Source organism: Centrocercus urophasianus, unplaced genomic scaffold (genome assembly GCF_019232065.1).
Source record: "Centrocercus urophasianus isolate 14NV4802_14NV808 unplaced genomic scaffold, USGS_Curo_1.0 seq_10, whole genome shotgun sequence".
Taxonomy (NCBI): Eukaryota; Metazoa; Chordata; class Aves; order Galliformes; family Phasianidae; genus Centrocercus; species Centrocercus urophasianus.
In genome coordinates this window covers 74,066,886-74,086,875 of record NW_024884142.1, presented here as the reverse complement: position 1 = coordinate 74,086,875, position 19,990 = coordinate 74,066,886, and the positions used below count along the sequence as shown (strand labels likewise).

General features: G+C 46.6%; 1 protein-coding gene across 1 annotated transcript in view; it reads left to right on the top strand.

Annotated features, from left to right (window-relative positions):
* Positions 1-19,990, top strand: part of MDGA1 (MAM domain containing glycosylphosphatidylinositol anchor 1) — a 126,065-nt gene that overhangs the window by 94,617 nt on the left and 11,458 nt on the right. Inside the window, exons 11-14 of the mRNA XM_042821995.1 lie at positions 6,355-6,532; positions 7,517-7,540; positions 14,291-14,443; positions 15,426-15,560. Coding sequence (XP_042677929.1) covers positions 6,355-6,532; positions 7,517-7,540; positions 14,291-14,443; positions 15,426-15,560 — 490 coding nt within the window. The remainder of the gene's footprint in view (positions 1-6,354; positions 6,533-7,516; positions 7,541-14,290; positions 14,444-15,425; positions 15,561-19,990) is intronic.

Here is a 19,990-nt window from a genome sequence, read left to right as displayed (position 1 = left end):
ACTGTCTGTCTTCATATCCAAAGCAAATTTCTCTGCTACCCAAAACTTACCCAAATGGCTTTTGCAGATAGCAGCTACAAGGTGAGTGGGAAGGCACCTTTATCGAGGCTGACAACTTGTGATCAGATCAGAATCCCCTCTCAGGAGGGTTCTTCTCAGAAAGAGTAATGAAGCAGTGGTGCAGGCTGCCCAGGGAGGTGGTGCTGTCACCATCCCTGGAGGTGTTCAATAGCCGTGTGGATGTGGCACTGAGGGACATGGTCAGTGGGCATGGTGGGGGTGGGCTGGTGGTTGGACCAGATGAGCTTAGAGGTATTTCCAACATTAATGTTTCTGTGGGTGTGCTGCTGAATTAAGAAGACAATGCCATCACAGTGAAGGATTGGGACGCTGTAAAGAAGATCCCAAGTACTGGAAACTGCTTCAGTGGGTCAAGTAGGATAAAATGCAGCAGTAGTAATGAAAGGTCATGAGTACGGAGTGCTGACAGAGGAATCTGCTACAAGCTAGGAGATCTTAAGAGGGAAATAACAGGACTGAAGGCATGATGTGGGTGAAAAAAGTTGACTGCAGGGATCTGCTGGTAAAAGGTAGGTGTGAGAAAGGGCAAATGTACTCTTAAGTGAAGCCTGAAGTACTTCCAGGGAAGGTGGAGAGGACCTGTTGCATCCTGTATGCCATCTCCAGCAAGTGAGATCATGCAGGAAAGGATTATGAAATAGGGAAATAGGGAAAGTGATAGTGTGTTATATGAGGAGGCACAGAATGCTCAGCTTGCTTAGCCTAGCAAAGCAGAGGCTGAAGGGGATGTGATTGCTGTTTATAAAAACAATGGGGGGTCAAGCAGCAGGGAGGGAAAAGTTAAAGGATAATACTGACATGAGATCAAGTGGGTGCAAGCTGCTTGTGAATAAATTCAGGCTGGAAATGAGAACATTAGGGTGGTTAGGTTCCAGAACAGCTGTCCAGTGGGAGGAGCAGGCCAAATGGGAATGACTTTTAAGATGGGATATGATACATCCATAAAACAAATGAGCAGAAATAGCCCCTGTGGTGTCAAGGGACTGGGCTCTGTGAGGCAAAGCTGTACCTCCCCTGCTTTGTCCCTGGAGGCAGTTGTGCTGTCTCTGTTCTAAACTCCTGATAGATAGCAGGTTGTTTCCAGTGTGCAGAGGGATGTTATGCCTGTCCCAAAATACAGAGAGCAAGAATCGAATCTGTGGTGTCCAAGTGTGACATCAAAGAAAAACCTATCTTCCTCTGCTCTGTCCTGTGGACCCAAGGTGACATAAAGGACCAGAATCTCAGTACACTGCTGTGTACAAGGAAGAGGATGGGGAGAAGTGGGAGAGAAAGGTCACTGGAAAATACTGCAGCTTCATATGTTTAGGAGATGTTCTTAAAATTCCATATCCCCACCTTTCTCTTGCCTCTCTTTCTGAGCATTTTTTAATTTTTCCCTAAGAATTTGCTATCATCTTATTTTCAGTCATATTCTGGACTCATTCTCCAGCAGCAGCCAGTGGAGGATTAAATGCCTAAGAAACCTCAGCAAAACCCCAAGTAGTGTGAACAGCTCAATCCTGGCACCAGAAGAAATCGGTGGAAGTCCTGAGGGGGGGAGGGGGCAACTGTGCTTGGTGCCTACTGTGATGGCAAGGTGATTTGCATTGCAGAGCCTCACATTCATTCAAGAATTTGCCACTGGTGCCATAACAAAGCTCAGCACCTTCCAGTCCCAAGGATTGGGTGTTTGGGTACATCTTTCCTAGATATTGCCAGTTTAAGGCTACAGGTGCTGCCAGTCTCTTCATGTTGAGGGCAGTGGTGTGATTGTTCCTGTTGAGGTCCTGGTCCTTTCAAGCAACAGCCCCTTTGGAATGGGGTAGCTCTATCTTAGCTGCATTTAGATTGGTTTCATTCATGGCAGTCTCAGTCACAGGGGAAATTCAACATGAGATGATGCTTGCAGCCCCCTAGGACAGTGCTATATATTGTGCTCAAAACTCCTGGCAAACAGTCTGAATTGATAAAAATGGAAAGTTCTTTCACATTCTGAGTAGTATTACCTGTCAGAGGAAAAGTGCCCTTCTGCTGTTGTCACCTTCACCTGACCACTGGACCATGCTAAACTGGGACGTGTCTATGGCAGAAGATAAACTGGGTGGCTTGGCTGCAATTGGAGTGAGACAGAGTGAAAAAGGGAAAGAGAGAGCAAGTGCATGTAGAAGGAATTTTTAGAGAAGATGCTGGAGTAGTTGTTGTTGAAGTGGGACAAATAAGGGGAGAGAGCAGCAGGAGTGAATAGCAATGCTGGGAAGCAGGATGCCCACCAAGTGGTTCCTTTGCTCTGATCAGCTTACTGGAGAATCTGTGGGGCTTTAATATAAATTTTTCTAGCTGATGTTTGCACTGATTCCCGAGGCTCAGTAATGAAACAGGTTTTCATTCTGATTTCACTTTCTCCCTTAAGCATGTAGCAGTGCAGTCTGCAGCTGGTTGTGAGAGCACGTGTGTGGCTGCTCAGGTCATGCTGAGTCCCAGCACACACAGGTTATCATGGTCCTTTGAATCCCTGGTGCGGGTTGCTGTGCAGCGCTGCAACAGTAAATATTGACAGATGCGTTTGTTAATAGGCTTTGGCTTTATTATATCTGATAGCTGATACACTCCTGCTTTCAACATAATTCAGCCTGCAACAGCATCCTTTTCACTTCTAACACACAAAAAGCTGGTGTTGGACGTGTTGGTGTCATACATTGGTCCTTTTGTGGAGACAGCATCCCAGCTGGGAACAAAACGTGGTGAGAGGTAGTGTGGCTCTTCTCTCTAAGGCTGTGTCTTCCTGGCTCACAAGCCAGCTGAGGCTGGTCACACTGGCACAAGCACTCTGTGTGGGCCACAAACCAGTTTACACAATAAGGTGTGGGACTGGCTGGACGAGACCTGCCAACAGGGTGTGATGGGGAGGAATGAGAAAGGGCAGACCCAGTTTGTAGTGCTGGGAGACTTCTTGGTTCTCTCTCTTGGTCGCTAATATTACTTACAAGTGACAGAGGAAAGGGACAGCTTGCCTACTGTTACATGTGGATATATACATCCCACCTGGGGTTTTTGTCCTTTGTAAGGTGTTTCTAGAAAAACCATTCTGCAAGAGCATTCCCACCCCTGCATCCTATGTGATATCCACAGCCATCTGGTAGAAATAGTGTGAGTTTGCTTGTTTGCTTCTATTCCCATTCCCTCCCTCTCATTATTTGAAATGGAAGGAGGCGAAGGCAAAATGAGACTGGGCATTGCTCTGCACTCTTGTTCTGGGCCCACTGGCAGCATCTTGAGCCTGGTGATAAATGAGCTCAGTGCCTGAGATTCTCCACAGAGGCTTCAGCATCTTGAATAAGGTGGCCAGTGTTTCATTGTCCTCTGTGCCTGCCTCTGCTTTAGGAACTGCACCGCAGCACTATTACGCTGGAGGACCATGCTAGCATGATCAGAAGGAAGGAGAAGGCTGAGGAGGAGGTAGAGGGGAGAAGGTACTGGGGTAGCATGAGAGAAGAGCATAAAGGCAGCAACAGGAGACTGGAGCAAAGGATTAAAAACAAGTTCCTGCTGTACTGATGTGTGCAGCTCTGCACAAAGCTGCTGCTGGCAGCCAGAAAGGCAAAGGATGCTTGGGGAGAGGGAGGTGGAGCCAGATGTTGGCTCTAATTTTGCTGTCTGCTGGACCTGTACTCATCACTGCAAGCCCACAGCAGCTGTGCACTCACAGGGTGAGCAGCTGGCTGGAGCCAGGCCTTGTTCTCCCTTGCACTGATGTCACACCTGCTAAACTGTGCTGAACTCCAGCCTGTTCTCTCTCTCTCTCAGCCTTCACAAAACTTTCTACCTATGCTGCACGAGGAAATGCGTCCAGGGTACTCATTGTGCCTTGCCCATTGCCTAGTGATACAAGTTCCACCTAGAAGCAGGACAGTTGTGATCCATGGGGACATGGGTGCTGTTATTCTTTTCTGATTTATCTCAGACAAACTGAGATAGCATCCAACTATTTATTTGGTTAACCCGACATGCCCATGTGGATACACTTGACTGGTGCTTCAGGAATTTTGCAGTCTGGACTAGAGGCTGATTTCTTGTCCTGGCTTAAATGATGTGGAAGAATACGTAATTTCATGTTATTCCCAGAGGCTTTAGATACCCAAATTCCACACAGTTCCCAGATGAGGTGGAATTTGCACTGTCTGAACCTCACCTTCAGGCTTCTCTTCGATTCTCCATTTTGTTTCTCTTCTAAAGGTTATGTCTAGACAAGGGAAATGGCTCCTGACCCCCTCCGGTTTGCTGGCTATCTTCCCTTTGCCCAGGCTCTGTGGCAGCCTGTAAGGAGGAGCTGCCACCAGCCCCCTGGTCAAGCTCTACTTCCCAAAAAGCCCCATGCCAGAGGCCATGCCACCCCCAGTCCCCTGCCTATGTCTTGTGCCTCCTCCTCTCCTTCCCAGTAAATGATGGTCTGGTGCTAATGATCCCAGGTGAGATCACTGCCACCAGGATCTGGTTCCACTCTTGGCATAACAGTCGTGCTACAGGTTGGCAGATGGAAGGGCTGAGCAGCAGGCATGCCAGTTGGACCTGCACCCAGCTTGCATGCATGCATGCAGACAGTGTTGTTTACGTGTACAGAACCTGACAGCAGCCCAGTGCCACTGTCATGCTTGATTCCCACAGGTACTGCCCTGGTTCTGCCCACTGAGGCTGTTCCCTGAAAGGTACAGGGATAGGGGAAGGCACTGGAGCCTTCCCAGTCCTCTGACCCCTCTTACCTGGGGATGAGGAGGGTGCCAGTTCCTCAAGCAAATTGCAGCCTGATCAGCTTAAGCAGGTACAAAGCTTGTTGTTGGCTGTGAAAACAGCATGCAGCCGCAGCTCTGTGGGGGACTCTGCACAGTACTGTGGTAGGGTCTGGTCCAGCCCATGGGAGCTCCATGCAACCTGTGGGTAGTTTGGCTCAGTTGAGGAGATGGGTCCTGGCCGTGCTGGAGAAGAATGGGGTCTGGCACTGGGAGCTGGCTGGGTCCAGTGACAGCCATTCCTTCTCAGCTGGAGCTTAGAGTCATGTATGTTATGGTAGGTGGGGATCAGAGGGATTGCATGTGCTTGCATTGCTCGGGTGCTCTGCCTGCATCCCTCCCTCGCCCCCTCTTGCTGCTGGCCTCTGCTCCTGCCTTACCCTCACACTGCGCTCTTGCCCCACAATCTCCATACTGATGGATTTGCTGAAAACTTTCCTCCCTGCATCCCTCTTTCAGTCCTGTTATTGCAGAATTTGTGATGATCCCAGCTATCAGGAGAATTTTCTTTGCAACGAAACTTGTCAGCCTAGAGAATGTTATCAGGGGGAGGTTAGTGTCTGGGACAGTGAATGTGAGGCCATAGAAAGCTCTGCCAAAGGCCTTATTGCCAGGACCAGCATCCCCAGTAACATATCAGGACCAAACCTTGCTGCAGGGATCCAGGCACTGCACAGCAATAGAGATTGTATCTTTGCTGTATAATCCTTGTTCTTGTCCTTCCCCTGCCAGGCAAGCATGACTGTGGCAGGGAAGTTTTGCTGACACATAATTCATCATTTTTAGTGGTGGTGATTTTGACAACGATATTTTTCCAATCACTTTCTTGAAGCTTCCCTGATGCCTTAGTGTATGAAACTCTGTTCAGCTGGTATGGTTCAGGTAGTATGGTTTGCATCTTCAGTGGAATTTAGAGAAAGAGGGAGCCTATGGGTGACTGCAGAGGATCACTGACTTAAGCAAGACACCTTACCCTGGTCTGAAGCGGTAGTAATGGCTAGGCTTGAAGGGCAGATCCCATGGAAGGGTGCTGAGGAAGCATAGCCAGTAGGTAAGCTCCAGCAAGGCACCAAATGAAATGCCACAGGATACAGACAGCAAATGAATTAATTTTGCAGCAGTGATTGTGAACTCAAGGGGGTCTTGGCAAAATGCCATGCTGCAATGAGCACAGGACCTTGGTGCACTGATGCAAGTCAATCAGGTTTATTTCTCCCATCTTGGAGCCACTGGTCTTGACATGGAATTGCTCCAGGTCCATATTTCAAGTCATCCCCCTAATCAGGAGGACCTGAAAGCTTTTTTTCAGTGAAAGCTCAGGCTCCTTATCACTGTTCTGTGCCAGAGAAGGGAATTTTTAGCCAGTTCTACATGACGATCTCACTGACAAAGCAGGCATACTTGCCTATATAGGAAGGGAAAAAGCAAGGTGTTAGATAGTGAATATGATCTCACTGGTTTCCAATTTCAGGATTTTCATGACACTGTGGATTCTCTTTTCATGCAGCTGGCTCAACGAAACATCATCCAAACCTTCATTCCTGTGCAGAAAATGGAGAAGGGCCTGTTGCTGGAGCACATCCTGCCCAACCTGAAGGTGCCTCAGAGCTACGAAGTTCGCTTGACACCTATCACCAGCTTTGGGGCTGGCGATATGGCTGCTCGCATCATCCGGTACATGGAACGTAGGTGTCTCCTCCTCTGTCCTGGCTATGAGAGCAAGTCTGAGCTGCCAGCTATGGGTCAGGCCAATGGATATGGGCATGTGTAGACGTTGTCTCCTGCAAACCTTGGGTGTATCTCTCAGCTGTGTAGAGTTTTGATGGCATGGTACTGTCACATTTGGCCATTTTTTGGCTGCTACCATCAATGCAGAGCATTACACAGAGACATACTATGGTCAGTCTCAACTCATTTTTTACCCAGCAGCTCCAACACACTCTCCTCTCTGTGGGAGCCCAAAACCCCACTGCTACCTGTGGCTCAGTGACATATTTCAGAGAACAGCCAGTGAATTCTGCATATTAGCCACATGCCCGTAAAAGCAAGAGGATTTCAAGGAACTTCATTGTTTCCAGAGCTGAATGCACAGTTCATTTCCCAACTAGCCACAATAAACCTGTAGCTCTGCCCAACTTCCTGAATCTCAGATCATCCTATTGACAGACATTGACCATGCTTCTTTTTCCAGCATCCAGACAGCTCCCAGCTCATTCATTCTCACAACCTTATGATTCCTTCATTCCCATCAGGAGTCTGGACCCTGTATTTTTAGCATAAAGTACAGAGCTCCTTCCACCTGTGTTTGCATGATCTCACAACTTTCTTGACCTGGAAAGTGACACTGATGCCCCTCTTAGATATCAAGCTGTATCTCCCAGTGACTGCTTTCAGAAAGAAACTGCTCAGAAAGCCCAAAGGGATTCCCTGTGCAGTTCCAGGATCACCCATTATTAAGATTTGTTGCTGTTCGGATCAGTGAGTCAGCAGCTTATTCTATCACCAAGGCAAACACTGAGCAGTGCTGTTTTGCAGGGATGCTGCTAAGAGATTTGTACAACTCTGACCTTTCTTGATGTGCTTGTTTTATTTTCAGACTTTGATTATGATTTGTGATTTGGCGGAGCGCTAGCTGTTCTGATGTGTTGTTTTTCTATTTCCTTTTCCAGCAATCAACTATCCCAGCCCAACAGGTAAGCAACAAGACCTTTGTATTTATGTTTTGATTGTAATGCTTGTTAGTCAAGTGCTGCAGGAGATCAGGCAAACTGGAAAACAGCACTATCTTAACATAAGTATTTTCCCCCAAAGAGCTTGCAATTGCATAGACTATTAATAATTTCATTAAGTAATGCCATTTTTTGTACCTTGAGTTACCATCGGGAGATATATGCCAGAGACATGCCTCCCACTTAAACCTGATATCTCTGTGACTGAGTAGGTTGTGACATTGAGCCCACCTTCCCTCTACTATTAGCAATTTGCATCTACTGAGAAGATTATTAAAAGTTCTCCAAAATATCTCTATTTAAGGAATGTATAACCCTCATATTCTTCTTGACACCTCTACAGGCTGGTGTGGAGCAATCTCTAGCTCAGATCTGGTTCTGCTTATAAATTCCATGAGCACAGTTCCTTTCTTCTTCCCCTCTGGTGTCATCACTATTTGCTTTCTCATTTATCTTCCAGTCATTCCTGCTAATGCATCCTAACATCTAGATGTAGACCCATCTTTTCTGAGCACCCAGAGTTCCTCTTGATTTTGAGATCACAATACACAGCATCCCACAATGATGTTCTTAGTGAAGAACATGATAATGTCCATAAAAGAGGATTTCTAGCATGCTAATCTCCAAGGTATGAAACAAAGTCCCTTTGCTTCAGTAGTTGGATATGAGCCCAGGCAAAGCTCTTGGGCAGAGATGGGCAAACTGCTTGCTGGTGATCCACAGAGAGCAGGCTGGTTCCATGTAGATGTTTCTTTTTTCCTGTTTTCAACTGCTAAGTAAAAATCAAAAAAGCTGAAACACCGTTCAGTCTTCTTAGGTAGCACTCTGCATGTGGGCAGGCAAGTGTTACTGCTGCACTGCAGGATACCACTGGGAAGGAGAAGCCAGGACTGGGCAACAAGCAGGAACTGGAGCACAGGGTTATCTTGTTAAGGCAGCCATCAAGCATTCGTGTGTGCAGATTCACACTCCGAGGATGATTAGGTTTATCACATCTTATCTGGTAACAGGAGTTTCTCAGAGAGGCAGTGGGATTTTGTATCTATGACTCCTGATTCCTTTTTCTTTCCTCTTCCCCACTGTTTGATCCTCTTTAAACATTCTCCAAAGAGAACTCACTGGTCCGTTGGTCTGATTTCCACCAGGAAACAATGAACATATTGCCAGGGACCCACTCCAGGATGCATCTCTCCCTTGCTGGAGGAGGTGAGCATTCTGGCTCACAGGGGAAAGGGATAAAATCTGGCTTTTTGCCACTTGCTTTTACACCACATGTATCTCTGGTAATGACAGGGCAACTTCAGTCTTAATTGTGTCAGTCTCCTCAGAGTCTTTATAAGTTGAGCCTTCAGATTGCTCACCTGGGATTGCTTTGGCAGCTTCACTGAGACCAGAATGAAATTTGCCTACATCAGAGAACTCGGCCACGCCTGTGTTTTCATGCAGTAAAACCAGCACTTGAGTTCTCCTTGTTATGATTTATCCAGACTGTGCTGAAAATTGGAACCGCTGAGCCAGCCATCAGGGTCCTGCCTCTGAGTTCACGCCTTGAGATTGACTGCCTTATAACTTCAGCCACCACTCTTGCTTTCAGAGATCTCCCTTCCTTTCAGGCCAGCTGCCATTGCAAACACGAGCCCTTTGCAAACATGAGCCCAAAGCCTCATAGCTCTGTCTCTGGGCCACAACTTGCTTCCAAGCCTCTCAGTTCAGCAGCATGGAAATCCCTACTCCTACCTCTTTTTACCCCCACTTCCCTTGCTACCACCACCTCCAGAAAAAAAGTGTTGTGATTGCAAAGGTATCCTCACGCTAGGCTGCCCAGCCAAATTCTGGGAGCAAACATTGAGAGCTCTCAAGTGAAAGGCAAAGATTGGATGATTAATGCCTCTGGCAGCCTGATCCAAGGGCATGCACAATGGTGATTAATTTACAAACTCTGAGAGTCACTTAATACAATTATTTCTTCATGCATTTTCTCTTCCAGCCTAATAAGATGTTAATGACATTGGGGCAGGCATGCATGTGCTATGGTTACTGAGCCAGGTGCTGAGATTATAAGGCAAAGGGAAACTGAAAGCACAGGGAGTGAACAAAAGATATTGAATATTTCACTTATTTAGGAATTAGCAGTAAGACTGACTCCTAAAAACCAGTTAATCTTATTCTAGAAACCAGAATTTATCTTAAAAGTCTCTCTTAGAGTAGTATAAGGTAAGGTAATATTTTAAATATCTCCTAGGACAGCTGATCATCTTAATGTTATGATTAAACTCCAGGGGAATCTGTTCTGTCCTTCTTACTTTGACTCTGCGATTTCATTTGGGTATGACGTTCACTTTCCAACCCAACCCTGCAGTGTTGCTCCCAAAACTTTTCCATCTTATTCGCAGTGTATGGTTTGGTTTCCCTGGTTCTAGGGGATGTAGCCTCGCAACCTCGGTGACAGGAGAATTAAAAAACATATTATTCCTTATGTATCTGCAATCTGGCTGTGATGGAGCTAAAATGTTTCTGGATGGTGGACATGTACGGTGGGTGGTGATCGGCTGCAGGTTGTTGTAGATTAACCTGTCTCATTGCTCACCATCCAGTGCTTGTGTGTCCTGTCTCTCTTAATGCCTCATAGCACAGAGGGATCTGAGCTTGCTGACTCAGCATGAACATGTGGGAACAGGATGTGATCCCAGTGTTTGGAATTGGATTCCTCAAATCTGTGCCCATCCCAGATCTTAAAGCAGGTGACTGCCACTAATTCCTCATGACAGGATGGAAAATGTGATTGGGCCATATTATCCCAGTATCATAGATGGGGATATTAAAGCAGATGGTGCTCCAATATGACCCAACCAGTTAGTGTACTGTAAAGCTTTCTTCCATTACTGGTTAAAAATGTAGAAATGCTTTAGAAACTTATGGAAAAATTTGTTACGTGTGTCTTAAATCCCAGAATACTTTGAGGTCACAATCCAGTTTGCACTTTCTTCATCTTCTAGGTGGGGAAAGTGATCTCTAGTGATAGGCTGTGGGTCACACTGTGGGTCTGTAACAGAGCTGAGGCTCAGATCGTGGTCCCCTGTGCTCTAAGCCAGTTTCAGCTGTCACAGCACAGCTAAATGACGAAGGCAATTTTATTTGAATGTGCTTCCATCTGCTATTCACCTGTAGTCTGCAGCTAGGATCATCTTATTATTTTTTGTATGCATTCATTTGGCAGCTAGAATTTCAAGGCCAGGGATTGCTTACCCCTGAGGACTTGAAATGAAAACCTCCATTATGTTTCTCGAGGAGGTGAAGCAACAAGAAATGCTAATAGGCATGGCTGAGGGTCTCACCTCTGGGAATGCAGGGAGGTGTCTATAACCAGGAGCAAACATCTCTGCACTTTGAGCTGCTGCCACTGCAAAGCCTGCCAAGGAAATCTGTTTGGTGAAGACGGCACTAACTCCAGCCTTTGAGGAACCAGCTCCCCTGCTACTTCCACCTCGCCTCTAACAATCCAGAGAACAACTTCTGTGTTCAATATTTAAAGCCACTGTTTAATTTTTAATCAGGAAGGTTCCTTTGCTCCACAGTGCTGAGCCAGGATCCCTGGCAGATGGTGCGAGTCTGAAAGAAGGTTTGCTTCACACAGCCGAGGTCAGCAGTCAGATCACTGCTGTAGCCTCTGAGACGCAGTGGGTCACTTAAAGGTTTGCTTTGCAGCTGGATCAGACAGGTTTCTCTCAGTCAGCCTGATGATAATCACCCAGAGGTGACACGCTGGCTGTTTCCCAACTCTCTGAATATACCTGAGTTATCGTGGGCACCTCCACTTCCAGCTCAGAGGAGCAGCAGAGCTTCTGCCTTCCTGTGGTTTGCTTTAAACCAAGCAACCAGCAGTCAGAACACCAGGGTTCTGCTTCCATCTTTGACACTGCCTGCTGTGACCTTAGATGTGTCTATTTTAGTGCATCTGTTTCGCCGTGTGTAATGCAGGAGATGTATAAAGTGGTGATGCTTCATGGAGATATTATAAAGCCTTGTTCATTAGTTGCCCAAAGTGCCTTGAGATCCCAAGCTAGGCAGAAGCAGCATGCTGTAGATTGCTCTCGCATGGCAAGTGGTGTTACATGTAAGCCTGGTCGTGTCATGCCATGCCCAGGAGCCTCCTCCATTCTGCGCTCTCTGCTAGGAGCAATATCTTCTGGAATTGGCTGCATCTGAATGAGAGATGAAGACAGAGGCATGGCCCTTTTCTGGCATGCAAAGAACTGAGAGTCTGCAGCACCTCATGCCTTGTGCTCTAGAAGTAAGAGCAGCCTCTTCCTACCGCCTTAAAGCTCTCCGTTCCTGTTCCCAAGGGTGTGATGGACTTCTCACGCAGCAGTTCTCAGCCACCAGGGCCGGGCCTCAGCTGTAAGACAGGAATACTGTCCCCTTGTCTTGCATAGCTCCCTGTTTTTCTCTGTCCCTGCACTGACCTTCTCTCTGGTCTCCACCTGAGCTTGGGCTTTCTCCTCAGCCTCCTTCTTTGGTTTCTGTGCTGTTTTCTTCAGGGATTTGCTCCCTTTCAGTCAGCTGCCTGGCAGGCTTTTGTGCTACAGTTTTCAGCTCTGTTTTCTGTCTGATATTCCCAGTTAAGGGAATTTTGTGCTGGGGAAAAATGCTAGCTTTTTCCTCCAAAGGTCCACAAGCACAATAGGATCAGAGATGCAAATCCTTCCCGTCCTGATTGTTCCCTATGATTGCAAAAGGATTTTGTGCTGGGCTGGCAGACCCCTAGCAGATGTTATTGCCCAGCCTCAAACCCTACAGGTGTCTGCCCTGTCTGCTCCTGCCACCTCCTCCAGCTCCCTGTGCCCAGCACTGCACTGTGTGGCAGTGGCTAATTTGGATTAGGATGCTAATTAGAAATGAGAGGATTGAACGGAAAGCACTTAGCCAGGGTTAATCAGCAGTTAAGTGGCCAGCCCAGTCGAGCTCCCTATGGCTGTGCTCAGCTCACAGAAGCAGTGTTTCCTGCTGAGCTAAAAGAAAAGCCAGCTGCCCTTTTCCACAAACCAAACCCTTGCTTGCAGCACAGTGTCCAGCCATTCTGTGGGTTATGGAGGAGGCTACATTCTTTTTCCTGATTGCTTTGGTGTAACAACCACATAAGAAGGGAGAAGAGAGCCTCCATGGCCCTGCTGCATGGGGCTGCAGGCTGTTGGTGTCTGTATGGCAGACAGCAGTTTCGTTTCCCAAATGGGAGGAGGTGATGCAGGCTATAGCTGGAAGATAGGTGCAGCGTCTCAGAGACAAAATGCTGTCCGTTTATCATGGAATCATTAAGGTTGGAGAAGACCCACCCCCACCATGCCCACTAACCACATCCCTCAGTGCCACATCCAGAGGGCTTTTTAACATCTCCAGGGGTGGTGACTGTGCCACCTCCCTGGGCAGCCTCTGCCATTGCCTCACCACTCTTTTGAATAAGAAATTTTTCCTGATATTCAACTGGAACCTCCCATGGCACAATGCAGATGCAGGTAGGTGTTCAGGCTGCTTCTCATCTGTCCATGATAGTCGGAACTGTGTGTGGGGGGGGAAAAACCACAAATAACTGAGTTCAGCGTGCCATGGATGAGTTTCTAACACATTCCATAACCTGAGAAAGAACATGTTTTTCTTTTCTGTGTGTTCTTTCATGAATTTAATTACTTTACTGTTCAGTTTCATAGCATACTCCCCTGGCTGTAATGTAAAGGCAGAAGGTAAAGAGATCTGCTTGCTGTGTCTGCACCACTCGAGAGCTCTGAGATCCTACTCTCATCTCATTCTCCAGCTCTGATTTAATTCCTGGAATCATTTGAAAAAACAAAGTAATTTTCAGAGCCAATCTTGGATTTGTTTTTTCTTTCTTTTCTGTTAATTCTTTCTCTTCTTTTCCAACTGTATCAGCAGTGAAAGGCTTTGGTTTTGAGGCTCAGAAACTAGTTTTCACCACAAAGGTTCAACAAAAGACCATCTTAATTCTGGTCAAGTTTGATTTGCTCCATTCTCTGCAGGTCCACATTGGGTTGTGTCTATACACAAGATTTTTCACCCATCTCATATTGCCATAGGCTGTGATTGTCTTGTGGTAGTAGCATAAGCAAGCTCTTTTTCACGTGTAGCTGATGCTACATGAAAATCTTTTGCCAGTGTAATGCATTTTGTTAGGAGAACCCGCATAAGCTGCAATAGCAGATATACCTCTGAGCTGGTATAAATTGAATATGCTCTAGCTAAATTACACATTTATAGCACTGAGCTGACCTCTTCTCCACAGCTGTTTTTTTCATGTGTGCCATAGTTTAATTTAATACGTAGACCAGAGTGAAGTTTACCTGCTGGCACTCTCTCCTCTTTCCTGGGAAGATTATTCTACCATCAGGCTGTTCTGGTTTAAAAGCTGTCATGGCCTGCTTGCCTTCATCACTCTGTTACTCTTTTTATCATCCTCTATTTCAGCTCCCTTAGACCTCCCAGCAGAATCTCTTTTAAGTCCTGTTAGCTGTATTTTATTTTGTCAGATAATTGCATCCGTCAGCCTGGATTAACCATTCTTTAATTGTAGCCATCATGAAAATATACCTTTTCAGCCTCCTCCTGAGGCTGGGGGCTGCTCACCTGTGCTGAATACCCCCCTGAAGCAGCAAGGCAGCCCCAGGAGGAGGTCTGAAAAGCGGCGCTCCCTGTCCTTCCCTGCAGATAACACCTGTCGCTTTGAGGATGAGAAGATCTGCGGCTTCGTGCAAGACAAGATGGACAACTTTGACTGGACACGGCAGAACGCCCTGACCCAGAACCCCAAGCGTACTGTCAACACTGGGCCACCCACGGACATCAGCGGTACGCCAGAGGGTAGGCACACTTCTGGGTTTCTTCTGGCTCAGTTCTGGGGGGAGATGCAAGCCGCAAGGCATCAGGGTCCTGAGGCTGTGGGAGATGGCAGAGCGCTGATCTGCTTTCCGCACACATGCTTCTCCTCCGCACAGGGTGCAGGGAGCAGGCAGTTAATTTGCATGTTACTGATTGGCATTAAACACACAATTAAAACACCCACAACTTTGTTTAAGGGAATAGTGTGAGCATTAGTTCTTGTTACTAGCTAATTGCCTGCTGCCTAATGTACTTGTCCCATTTGATGCTTGTTTTGAAGTCAAAAAAAGGATAAACAATTAAGAGAACTTCTCTAACACCTGAAAATGTCCCTGCTGGGTTTAACCAGCTGCTTCCTCAAAGAAGATCTCCATGGGGCAATTCTCCTCCATACCAAGCACCAGCAGGAGGGATGAGGCTGGGGGAGTGCCAGTGGGGGCCCCAAGCTGGACTGGAGGAGGCTGCTGTTGTGTATTTCTCATCCTATCTGACAAGATAGGACCCACACCAGATTTAGCTGGATATTGCTTTCCCCTTTCTCTAATGAGGAAAATAAATTCATATGCAAGCCCAACTCTGAACACAAAAAATTAAAAAAAAAAAAAAGAAAAGGGAAATACCCGAAGGCCAGCTAAGGAAGTGGCTTTTCCCATTATTGTTGAGTACACCAGCCAGACCTAGCACCAAAAACGATGTAAAAAAATAGTTAAGCTGATCCTTCTTGGGTTGGTAGCAACTACTTTGGCATTGCTCTCTTTAGATCAAAACAACACTGCTTAGGCCAGATACACTGAATCCTTTCTGCAATTCTCTTTCTGCACATGTTTCTGGATGGGATCCAATGGGATGAGAAGAGCAAGGCCATGTCTCATGCATCAGGAGGAGTCTCTCAGCCCCAAGCATCCCATTACTTGCAGGGGGGAAGATGCAATGGCTTTCCCTACCTTTTTCTCTCCTTGTGTAGGTTATTACATGTTCATCGAGGCCTCTCGGCCCCGGGTGACAGGAGACAAAGCCCGGCTGATCAGCCCACTATACAACATCACGGCCAAGTACTACTGTGTCTCCTTCTACTACCACATGTACGGCAAGCACATCGGTGAGTACTGTCTGGGGATGGGTTCCCCTGGCCTAGTGCAGGGTGTAAGGGGAAGACCTACCCATCAGCTCCACCAGCTATGACTGCAGCCAGCAATCTGAGTGGCTGAGAGTCTCACTCAGTACTCAAAGTGCCAGGATGGTCCTCAGAGAGCTGTTCTTTGTCTGCACCCAGCATGTTGTGAGGCTGTCCTTGGAATGGTATCTTGAAGCCAGCCATCACTCCTTGCCATGTTTCCTCTAGAACATGGCTCCTTACCCTCCACAAGAAAAAACACCACAGCTATGTTCATGTGTTTCTCCTTGTTGTGACTACAGCCACCTTGCTCTAGGTGGTGTGACATCAGAGAGGAGATGGAGGTACTCTGTGGGACTCTGTGGTGGGTGCAGCTACTTTGGAGTGTTCCAGATGTGTGTGCCAGGGCAGAATTGTGAGAAGGGGCTCTCAGCTCTGCCTGACTCCCTCCTCTCCAGCCATACCCTGTACATACTGGTACAGTGAGTGCCACAGCAGCGCCCAGCACACTAATGAGTTTCCATATCCAGTCAAGAAGCAATTGCTAATTCGTCACCTCTTGATTATAATTTCATTAATTTGAATAATAGATGCACTCTTTCCACAGCACGCTAGGTTATTAATCACCTGCTGGACTGGAGCCTGACTGAAAAAGCAGGCCCAGGCAGGAATGTGTCCACCCTTCAATAAACGAGGTTAATTAACAGCTCTCTGCTTCAGCACCATTGATGTCATTGGAAGGAAACATGCTCCTGAGTCCAGCCACCACATCTCTGTGCAATGTGGCACAGCAGAGAGGTTAAGCTGCAAAATCTGAGACCTTTTCTCAGTGGGGGCTAGGCTGAAAACCTGATCCCATGGATGCCGGTTGGAGTAGTTGGGCAGTGGTTCACAGAGCAGGTCTCCTCTGTCTTTGCTGTGCGGACTCAGGTTTGCTTTCTGCACTAAGTCCAGCTAGGTCAGAGGTGTTTCCACACACCTGTATCCCTCCTGCAGATGATCTGCTCCATGCTGTCTTCACACTGGCATTGGCAGAAAACTATTGGCCCTGGTTGACACCAAGTTTTCCCAGGTTTGCTGGGCTTTCTTAGCTGACAGAGTCCAGCTGTTAATGCTGGATGGCAAATTCCCTTCTTCTCAGCCATTTTCCATTGTGGTCAGTTGGCTTTCTTGACTAATGCCCACATGTCTTCTCCTGGCATTTTTGAAAGGGATTAGATCTTTGTGACTGCAATCGAGGATGACACAGACCAGCAGGGAAACGTGGGAGACTGCCAGGGAAAGAAGATGTGAAGGGAGGAGCACAAAGCAACCTCCTCTTTCTTTGTCTCCTTTAAGAATGCAGCTGTGCCCTATTTCCAAGTTCATTTCACTGGGAAAGTAAAAGCCCCTTAGCTTTTGCTCTGTATTGGAAGACAGCTGTTTGACAGCATTCCTGTGGTTTCTCAAGAGGTGGTGTGGACTGGAGGTGCTGGGGAATCAATTCATTACAGATTTTTGGCTTTTAGTATTTTAACTCTTTATTCATTTGCTTCACCCTGAGCCAAAGATACAGTTAAGCCAAAGACCTAGGAAAGCCACTGAGTATCGTTTTATATTCATCAGCATCAGGTGCCTTTTATAATTGATTGTTCCCTTATATTCAATGCCATTGTTCCTGCCTGGTCCCCATTTCCCCCTTGTTGCATAAAGGGGCTGTTAAATTTTTGTGAGGTAAATAGGCTGTTTAACACCATGAGATGATTTTCCAGAATGGCTAAGGCTGAGCGGGAGTGAATGAATTATTTAAAAATTAGACTGAATAGATAGAGAGAAAAAGAAATGAGAAGTTCTTTTCTCTTGGGTTTTGAAGATGCGGATTGGTCTGGGAAACCCACAATATATCCATCTGCAATTTGAAATTCAGTCCCTCGTATCTGCTCTCTGCTCTGTAGCTTCCTTCAGGGCCAGTCATGATATTCTGTAATTTTTTGGATTCTTTTTGATATTTTGGGGCAGTCTTGATGTCCATGCTGGCTGAAGGCCCCTGAGAGTCTGGAAGTGGCAGGCTGCCTGATGGCAAAGCAAGCTTCTTTAGCTTGTGGCCACGTTTCTTTTTAGTCCCCACTTGAACAAGAGGGGAGTTGGCCCTCAAATAGAGGCTTTCTTGCTAGGACTCCTCCTGCCAAGTGAAGAGACAGACCCTGGTCTCCTACCTGTATCACACCTGTGACAATATGGAGGTAAAGATAAGTGTTTACCAGCCTGGGCCATGACCATGTCACTTCCCATATTGCCACCTGTCCCCAGTGCATTTGGACACAGCTCTTACCCCTGGCTCACCTAGTGTCAGCCTGGTCCTACCAAGCCAGATGCCAGCACTACTGAGTCAGCCATAGCATATCAGATGTCTCCCGTTGGCAAGCAGTGCCAGTAAGAGGATATCTCTTAGCTTCTCCTAGAAGCTCCAGCTCCATCGTGGAGCCAACAGAAGCTCTGTCATTATGAAAGGAAGCCATATAAAACCCTGACATTTATTTATTTTTTTAATAACCCTTTTATTACCTTTTCCCATCTCTACAGAACTTGAAAGCTAGTTTACTCTTACAATTTGACTATAAAATATCCATAGCCATCCAGGCAAATCTTCCCTGGGAGAGTTCCCAGACACTACTCGTTTATAATAGATATGACGAAAGAGAGAAACTGAATACAAATGGAGCATTTGTAGCCATGGTATAAAATATTCAGCAACTAGCAGAGCAGGATGATGTTGAATCTCTCTCAGCTGATGAGAGAGCAGGGTGAAGGGGAGCTCCCTGGAGGCAATTCCCATTCTTCTGGAGTTATTTGGTCATCACTTTTTCTTCTTTTACCCCCCTCTGGAGCAAGTGTTTATATTGCCTACAATCCTCCCAACCCTAACAAAAAAAATCAGGAGGAGGAGTAGGAAAGAAATACAGTTTCTAGCAGACATTCAAGAACTAGTGTCTTGTCTGTGGCAGACACAAATACATCAAAGCAGGAATTGCTCACTCTATGTGCTCCTTCAGAAGAGGAGCTAGCCACAGCACACAGGGACCTGTTGTTGAGTGCCACTCCTTGCCAGGTTGGCCCTGTGAGTCTCAGCATTCAGCTGGGAGCAGATCCCCAGATCCCTGTTTCCACTGTCAGATTCCACTTCCCAGAGGTTTCCTGAGAAGGGAATGCTGTGAGGGACCAACTTGCTGGGAATACCTATATGCAAGCAGTGGCTCTGAATGTACCTAAACAGCTACTTTTTAGCCTCCTTCCCATATGTGATCACACTGGCAGACCCTTTTTTTTGCTTTGTTTTTAATACAACTCATCATTGCATATGGGCTTATGACTGTATTCTTAACATATTATAAGGGGAAGATGGCAGAGAGCTCTTCTCTAGGGTATCTCCTAGGTTGGAAGTGTACAGCAGTCTGGCTGGTCCTAGGCCACAGGAGATGAGCCTGGCTGAAGATCCTATTCTTGGCTTACAGTTTTATACTTCAAGCCTCCTTTCTGCTCTGGTAGTGTCACAGTCTTACCTTGGCCAGCCCCTCTTCCGGAAGTCAGAGAACAGGCTTATTTTCTGGTATGTGTCCAGCATCTGTAAAAATCTTGGAGAACTGAAGGTGGTATTGTTCCAGCTTAGTGCTGACACAGACCTTATCTGATCACACCAGCTATGTCTGGCCTATGTATAATCAGAATGGGAGACTTTCAGTGAAATCATAAGCTACTGTGAGGAACCGTGCTTGGTACTGATTAAGAGGGATTTTTCATCTAAGTCAGTAGAAACGGTGAGCCTTAATCATGCACATCGCTTGCCAGAGCACCCAAATCCAAGAAACTCACAAGATGTTATACAGAAGTAATTGGCTTCTAAGCAGCCCAGTTACACTGATAGTGTCACCGTTGACACCCTCTCCCTGATCAGGAAACATAGACCAGGAAGGGCTGACATAACAAATTGCTGTTTCAGTTCTTCAACTCAAATTATGCAGCTGGTACAAAGGTGTGTCTGAGGCTGGGATGATCGCAATAGGAGCCAATGTTTGCAGAGGTGCCATAGTTGCATCTTGTTTCTGACAAGTGACAGAAGTAAGAGCTGTCAGGTCATGCTGATTGACTGGTACCAGCTATGCCAATGTCAAAGTGATCTGAACCATGAAGAAGACCTTTTTGTAATATTCAACATCTTAGCACCCTTTTTCCCACCCAAACCTTGTGGATTTATGTATTCTGTTGGTTCAAGTGCTACCGCATGCAGTTACACAGCTGCTGTCCTGCAGGTAGCTGCCTCGTGTTGGAGATAGAACTTTTGCTTGATGTACAAATGCATAGTTCATTTAATCCATGCCATTGTGACCAGTGCAATAATTCTACACAACAGTTTACGTCACTGGATTGATCGGGGGAAG